Below are 10,261 nucleotides of genomic sequence, written 5' to 3'. Positions count from 1 at the left end.
GAGATATAATAACGCGCAGAGAGATATAATAACACGCAGAGAGATATAATAACGCGCAGAGAGATATAATAACACACAGAGATATAATAACACGCAGAGAGATATAATAACACGCAGAGAGATATAATAACACGCAGAGAGATATAATAACACGCAGAGATATAATAACACGCAGAGAGATATAATAACGCGCAGAGATATAATAACGCGCAGAGAGATATAATAACACGCAGAGAGATAATAACGCGCAGAGAGATATAATAACGCGCAGAGAGATATAATAACACACAGAGATATAATAACACGCAGAGAGATATAATAACACGCAGAGATATGATAACACGCAGAGAGATATAATAACGCGCAGAGAGATATAATAACGCGCAGATATAATAACGCGCAGAGAGATATAATAACACGCAGAGAGATATAATAACGCGCAGAGAGATATAATAACGCGCAGAGATATAATAACGCGCAGAGAGATATAATAACGCGCAGAGAGATATAATAACACGCAGAGATATGATAACACGCAGAGAGATATAATAACGCGCAGAGATATAATAACGCGCAGATATAATAACGCGCAGAGAGATATAATAACACGCAGAGATATATAATAACACGCAGAGAGATAATAACGCGCAGAGAGATATAATAACGCGCAGAGAGATATAATAACACGCAGAGAGATATAATAACACACAGAGATATAATAACACGCAGAGAGATAACACAGCGGCCCCTCTGGCAGTGAAGGGGTTAGCGCTCTGCGGGTTGCGCGCATGCGCATACCGATGAGCCGTGTCTTAGCTCCGCCCCCTGCTCGCGCCCCGAGCTGACAGGTCAACATGGAACCAGCGGGGAGCCCCGGACCGGAAGCGAATCCCTCACCGGGGGAGCAGGGACCGGAAGCGGATAACACACCGGGAGATTGGGGACCGGAAGCGGATAACACACCGGGAGATTGGGGACTGGAAGCGGGAGAGCGGGAGCAGATGTTGGGGGATCAAGAGCCGGAGAGCGGTGCGGCCCGAGAGCCCGGGGCAAGAACCGGCGGAGAGGGGGCAGCCTGCGGCGCAGCGGGGCCCGGAGCGGTGCGTGTCCCACACCGTGTCACACAATAACACACCCTGCCACAACAGTAACACACACTGCCACACAGTAACACACCCTGCCACACAATAACACACCCTGCCACACAGTAACACACACTGCCACACAGTAACTCACCCTGCCATAACAGTAACACACCCTGCCACACAGTAACACACACTGCCACACAGTAACACACCCTGCCACACAATAACACACCCTGCCACACAGTAACACACACTGCCACACAGTAACTCACCCTGCCATAACAGTAACACACCCTGCCACACAGTAACACACCCTGCCACACAATAACACACCCTGCCATAACAGTAACACACCCTGCTACACAATAACACACCCTGCCACAACAGTAACACACACTGCCACACAGTAACACACCCTGCCACACAATAACACACCCTGCCACACAGTAACACACACTGCCACACAGTAACTCACCCTGCCATAACAGTAACACACCCTGCCACAACAATAACACACCCTGCCACACAGTAACACACCCTGCCACACAGTAACACACACTGCCACACAATAACACACCCTGCCACACAATAACACACCCTGCCATAACAGTAACACACCCTGCCACACAATAATACACCCTGCCACACAATAATACACCCTGCCACACAGTAACACACACTGCCACACAGTAACACACACTGCCACACAATAACACCCCCTGCCACAACAGTAACACACCCTGCCACACAGTAACACACCCTGCCACACAGTAACACACCCTGCCACACAATAACACACCCTGCCACACAATAACACACCCTGCCACACAATAACACACCCTGCCACACAATAACACACCCTGCCACACAGTAACACACCCTGCCACACAGTAACACACCCTGCCACACAGTAACACACCCTGCCACACAGTAACACACCCTGCCACACAGTAACACACCCTGCCACACAGTAACACACCCTGCCACACAGTAACACACCCTGCCACACAGTAACACACCCTGCCACACAGTAACACACCCTGCCACACAGTAACACACCCTGCCACACAGTAACACACCCTGCCACACAGTAACACACCCTGCCACACAGTAACACACCCTGCCACAACAGTAACACACACTGCCACACAATAATACACCCTGCCACAACAGTAACACACCCTGCCACACAATAACACACCCTGCCACACAGTAACACACACTGCCACACAGTAACTCACCCTGCCATAACAGTAACACACCCTGCCACAACAATAACACACCCTGCCACACAGTAACACACCCTGCCACACAGTAACACACACTGCCACACAATAACACACCCTGCCATAACAGTAACACACCCTGCCACACAATAATACACCCTGCCACACAATAATACACCCTGCCACACAATAATACACCCTGCCACACAATAATACACCCTGCCACACAATAACACACCCTGCCACACAGTAACACACACTGCCACACAATAACACACCCTGCCACACAGTAACACACCCTGCCACACAGTAACACACCCTGCCACACAGTAACACACCCTGCCACACAGTAACACACCCTGCCACACAGTAACACACCCTGCCACACAGTAACACACCCTGCCACACAATAACACACCCTGCCATAACAGTAACACACCCTGCTACACAATAACACACCCTGCCACAACAGTAACACACACTGCCACACAATAATACACCCTGCCACAACAGTAACACACACTGCCACACAATAATACACCCTGCCACACAGTAACACACCCTGCCACACAGTAACACACCCTGCCACACAGTAACACACCCTGCCACACAATAACACACCCTGCCACACAATAACACACCCTGCCACACAATAACACACCCTGCCACACAATAACACACCCTGCCACACAATAACACACCCTGCCACACAATAACACACCCTGCCACACAATAACACACCCTGCCACACAATAACACACCCTGCCACACAATAACACACCCTGCCACACAATAACACACCCTGCCACACAGTAACACACCCTGCCACACAGTAACACACCCTGCCACACAGTAACACACCCTGCCACACAGTAACACACCCTGCCACACAGTAACACACCCTGCCACACAGTAACACACCCTGCCACAACAGTAACACACACTGCCACACAATAATACACCCTGCCACAACAGTAACACACACTGCCACACAATAATACACCCTGCCACACAGTAACACACCCTGCCACACAGTAACACACCCTGCCACACAGTAACACACCCTGCCACACAGTAACACACCCTGCCACAACAGTAACACACCCTGCCACAACAGTAACACACCCTGCCACAACAGTAACACACCCTGCCTCAACAGTAACACACCCTGCCACAACAGTAACACACACTGCCACACAATAACACACCCTGCCACAACAGTAACACACCCTGCCACACAATAATACACCCTGCCACACAGTAACACACCCTGCCACACAATAACACACCCTGCCACAACAGTAACACACACTGCCACACAATAATACACCCTGCCACAACAGTAACACAGACTGCCACACAATAATACACCCTGCCACACAGTAACACACCCTGCCACACAATAACACACCCTGCCACACAATAACACACCCTGCCACACAACACACCCTGCCACAACAGTAACACACCCTGCCACAACAGTAACACACACTGCCACACAATAACACACCCTGCCACAACAGTAACACACCCTGCCACACAATAATACACCCTGCCACACAGTAACACACCCTGCCACACAATAACACACACTGCCACACAGTAACACACCCTGCCACACAGTAACACACCCTGCCACACAGTAACACACCCTGCCACACAGTAACACACCCTGCCACACAGTAACACACCCTGCCACACAGTAACACACCCTGCCACACAGTAACACACCCTGCCACACAGTAACACACCCTGCCACAACAGTAACACACACTGCCACAACAGTAACACACCCTGCCACAACAGTAACACACCCTGCCACAACAGTAACACACCCTGCCACAACAGTAACACACACTGCCACACAATAATACACCCTGCCACACAGTAACACACCCTGCCACACAATAACACACCCTGCCACAACAGTAACACACGCTGCCACACAATAATACACCCTGCCACAACAGTAACACACGCTGCCACACAATAACACACCCTGCCACAACAGTAACACACCCTGCCACACAGTAACACACCCTGCCACACAGTAACACACCCTGCCACACAGTAACACACCCTGCCACACAATAACACACCCTGCCACAACAGTAACACACACTGCCACACAATAACACACTGCCACACAATAACACACCCTGCCACACAATAACACACCCTGCCACAACAGTAACACACCCTGCCACACAGTAACACACCCTGCCACACAGTAACACACCCTGCCACACAGTAACACACCCTGCCACACAGTAACACACCCTGCCACACAGTAACACACCCTGCCACACAGTAACACACCCTGCCACAACAGTAACACACACTGCCACACAATAATACACCCTGCCACAACAGTAACACACACTGCCACACAATAATACACCCTGCCACAACAGTAACACACACTGCCACACAATAATACACCCTGCCACAACAGTAACACACCCTGCCACACAATAATACACCCTGCCACAACAGTAACACACCCTGCCACACAATAACACACCCTGCCACAACAGTAACACACACTGCCACACAATAACACACACTGCCACACAATAACACACACTGCCACACAATAACACACCCTGCCACACAATAACACACCCTGCCACACAGTAACACACCCTGCCACACAGTAACACACCCTGCCACACAGTAACACACCCTGCCACACAGTAACACACCCTGCCACACAGTAACACACCCTGCCACACAGTAACACACCCTGCCACACAGTAACACACCCTGCCACACAGTAACACACCCTGCCACACAATAACACACCCTGCCACACAATAACACACCCTGCCACACAATAACACACCCTGCCACACAATAACACACCCTGCCACACAATAACACACCCTGCCACACAATAACACACCCTGCCACACAATAACACACCCTGCCACACAATAACACACACTGCCACACAATAACACACCCTGCCACAACAGTAACACACACTGCCACAACAGTAACACACACTGCCACAACAGTAACACACACTGCCACACAGTAACACACCCTGCCACACAGTAACACACCCTGCCACACAGTAACACACACTGCCACAACAGTAACACACCCTGCCACAACAGTAACACACCCTGCCACAACAGTAACACACCCTGCCACACAGTAACACACCCTGCCACACAGTAACACACCCTGCCACACAATAATACACCCTGCCACAATATAATACACCCTGCCACACAGTAACACACCCTGCCACACAATAATACACCCTGCCACACAGTAACACACCCTGCCATAACAGTAACACACACTGCCACACAATAACACACCCTGCCATAACAGTAACACACCCTGCCACACAATAATACACCCTGCCACACAGTAACACACCCTGCCACACAATAACACACCCTGCCACAACAGTAACACACCCTGCCACAACAGTAACACACCCTGCCACAACAGTAACACACACTGCCACACAATAATTCACCCTGCCACACAGTAACACACCCTGCCACACAATAACACACCCTGCCACAACAGTAACACACGCCGCCACACAATAATACACCCTGCCACAACAGTAACACACACTGCCACACAATAACACACCCTGCCACAACAGTAACACACCCTGCCACACAATAACACACCCTGCCACACAGTAACACACCCTGCCACACAATAACACACCCTGCCACAACAGTAACACACACTGCCACACAATAATACACCCTGCCACAACAGTAACACACACTGCCACACAATAATACACCCTGCCACAACAGTAACACACCCTGCCACACAATAACACACCCTGCCACAACAGTAACACACACTGCCACACAATAACACACACTGCCACACAATAACACACCCTGCCACACAATAACACACTCTGCCACAACAGTAACACACCCTGCCACACAGTAACACACCCTGCCACACAGTAACACACCCTGCCACACAGTAACACACCCTGCCACACAGTAACACACCCTGCCACACAGTAACACACCCTGCCACACAGTAACACACCCTGCCACACAGTAACACACCCTGCCACACAGTAACACACCCTTCCACACAATAACACACCCTGCCACACAATAACACACCGTGCCACACAATAACACACCGTGCCACACAATAACACACCCTGCCACACAATAACACACCCTGCCACACAATAACACACCCTGCCACACAATAACACACCCTGCCACACAATAACACACCCTGCCACACAATAACACACCCTGCCACACAATAACACACCCTTCCATACAATAACACACCCTGCCACACAATAACACACCCTGCCACACAATAACACCCCCTGCCACAACAGTAACACACACTGCCACACAGTTACACACCCTGCCACAACAGTAACACACCCTGCCACACAATAACACACCCTGCCACACAATAATACACCCTGCCACACAGTAACACACCCTGCCACACAATAATACACCCTGCCACACAGTAACACACCCTGCCATAACAGTAACACACACTGCCACACAATAACACACCCTGCCATAACAGTAACACACCCTGCCACACAATAATACACCCTGCCACACAGTAACACACCCTGCCATAACAGTAACACACACTGCCACACAATAATACACCCTGCTACACAGTAACACACCCTGCCACACAATAACACACCATGCCATAACAGTAACACACACTGCCACACAATAATACACCCTGCCATAACAGTAACACACACTGCCACACAATAACACACCCTGCCACACAGTAACACACCCTGCTACACAATAATACACCTTGCCACACAGTAACACACACTGCCACACAATAATACACCCTCCCATAACAGTAACACACACTGCCACACAATAACACACCCTGCCACACAGTAACACACCCTGCTACACAATAATACACCCTGCCACACAGTAACACACCCTGCCATAACAGTAACACACACTGCCACACAATGACACATTAACACACCCTGCCACACAATTAACAAACCCTGCCACAACAGTAACACACACTGCCACACAATAATACACCCTGCCACACAGTAACACACCCTGCCACACAGTAACACACCCTGCCACACAGTAACACACCCTGCCACACAATAACACACACTGCCACACAATAATACACCCTGCCACACAGTAACACACCCTGCCACCACAGTAACACACACTGCCACACAATAATACACCCTGCCACACAGTAACACACCCTGCCACACAATAACACACCCTGCCACAACAGTAACACACAGCCACACAGTAACACACCCTATCACACAGTAACACACCCTATCACACAGTAACACACCCTGCCACACAATAACACACACTGCCACAACAGTAACACACACTGCCACACAGTAACACACCCTGCCACACAGTAACACACCCTGCCACACAATAACACACCCTGCCACACAATAACACACCCTGCCACAACAGTAACACACCCTGCCACACAATAATACACCCTGCCACACAATAACACACCCTGTCACACAATAACACACCCTGCCACACAATAACACACCCTGCCACACAATAACACACCCTGCCACAACAGTAACACACACTGCCACACAATAATACACCCTGCCATAACAGTAACACACACTGCCACACAATAACACACCCTGCCACACAGTAACACACCCTGCCACACAGTAACACACCCTGCCACACAATAACACACCCTGCCACAACAGTAACACACCCTGCCACACAGTAACACACCCTGCCACACAGTAACACACCCTGCCACACAGTAACACACCCTGCCACACAGTAACACACCCTGCCACACAGTAACACACCCTGCCACACAGTAACACACCCTGCCACACAGTAACACACCCTGCCACACAATAACACACCCTGCCACACAATAACACACCCTGCCACACAATAACACACCCTGCCACACAATAACACACCCTGCCACACAATAACACACCCTGCCACACAATAACACACCCTGCCACACAATAACACACCCTGCCACACAATAACACACCCTGCCACACAATAACACACCCTGCCACACAATAACACACCCTGCCACACAATAACACACCCTGCCACACAATAACACACCCTGCCACACAATAACACACCCTGCCACACAATAACACACCCTGCCACACAATAACACACCCTGCCACACAATAACACACCCTGCCATAACCGTAACACACCCTGCCACACAATAACACATCCTGCCACACAATAACACACCCTGCCATAACAGTAACACACACTGCCACACAATAATACACACTGCCACACAATAATACACCCTCCTACACAGTAACACACCCTGCCATAACAGTAACACACCCTGCCACACAGTAACACACCCTGCCACACAATAACACACCCTGCCACACAGTAACACACCCTGCCACACAATGACACACCCTGCCATAACAGTAACACACACTGCCACACAATAACACACCCTGCCACACAATAACACACCCTGCCACACAATAACACACCCTGCCACACAGTAACACACCCTGCCACACAGTAACACACCCTGCCACACAGTAACACACCCTGCCACACAGTAACACACCCTGCCACACAATGACACACCCTGCCATAACAGTAACACACCCTGCCACACAATAACACACCCTGCCACACAATAATACACCCTGCCACACAGTAACACACCCTGCCACACAATAATACACCCTGCCACACAGTAACACACCCTGCCACACAGTAACACACCCTGCCATAACAGTAACACACACTGCCACACAATAACACACCCTGCCATAACAGTAACACACCCTGCCACACAATAATACACCCTGCCACACAGTAACACACCCTGCCATAACAGTAACACACACTGCCACACAGTAACACACCCTGCCACACAATAACACACCATGCCATAACAGTAACACACACTGCCACACAATAATACACCCTGCCATAACAGTAACACACACTGCCACACAATAACACACCCTGCCACACAGTAACACACCCTGCTACACAATAATACACCCTGCCACACAGTAACACACACTGCCACACAATAACACACCCTGCCACACAATAACACACCCTGCCACACAATAACACACCCTGCCACACAATAACACACCCTGCCATAACCGTAACACACCCTGCCACACAATAACACACCCTGCCACACAATAACACACCCTGCCACAACAGTAACACACGCTGCCATAACCGTAACACACCCTGCCATAACCGTAACACACACTGCCACACAATAATACACCCTCCTACACAGTAACACACCCTGCCATAACAGTAACACACCCTGCCACACAGTAACACACCCTGCCACACAATAACACACCCTGCCACACAGTAACACACCCTGCCACACAATGACACACCCTGCCATAACAGTAACACACCCTGCCACACAATAACACACCCTGCCACACAATAACACACCCTGCCACACAGTAACACACCCTGCCACACAATAACACACCCTGCCACACAGTAACACACCCTGCCACACAATGACACACCCTGCCACACAATGACACACCCTGCCATAACAGTAACACACCCTGCCACACAATAATACACCCTGCCATAACAGTAACACACCCTGCCACACAGTAACACACCCTGCCACACAGTAACACACCCTGCCACACAGTAACACACCCTGCCACACAGTAACACACCCTGCCACACAGTAACACACCCTGCCACACAGTAACACACCCTGCCACACAGTAACACACCCTGCCACACAGTAACACACCCTGCCACACAGTAACACACCCTGCCACACAGTAACACACCCTGCCATAACAGTAACACACCCTGCCACACAATAATACACCCTGCCACACAGTAACACACACTGCCACACAATAACACCCCCTGCCACAACAGTAACACACCC

At 50.2% G+C, this 10,261-nt stretch overlaps 1 protein-coding gene across 3 annotated transcripts in view; it reads left to right on the top strand.

The window, feature by feature from the left end:
* The first annotated feature begins 800 nt into the window (after window positions 1-800).
* Window positions 801-10,261, top strand: part of SNX4 (sorting nexin 4) — a 70,207-nt gene continuing 60,746 nt past the window's right edge. Inside the window, exon 1 of one of the 3 annotated variants that reach the window (XM_075609909.1) lies at window positions 801-1,100. In XM_075609909.1, the coding sequence (XP_075466024.1) occupies window positions 855-1,100 (246 nt within the window). In that variant the 5' untranslated portion in view covers window positions 801-854. The remainder of the gene's footprint in view (window positions 1,101-10,261) is intronic. The other 2 variants (XM_075609908.1, XM_075609907.1) reach the window with 2 other exon arrangements.

This window comes from Ascaphus truei, chromosome 7 (genome assembly GCF_040206685.1).
Source record: "Ascaphus truei isolate aAscTru1 chromosome 7, aAscTru1.hap1, whole genome shotgun sequence".
Taxonomy (NCBI): domain Eukaryota; kingdom Metazoa; phylum Chordata; class Amphibia; order Anura; family Ascaphidae; genus Ascaphus; species Ascaphus truei.
This window is presented reverse-complemented; position numbering and strand designations above follow the sequence as displayed.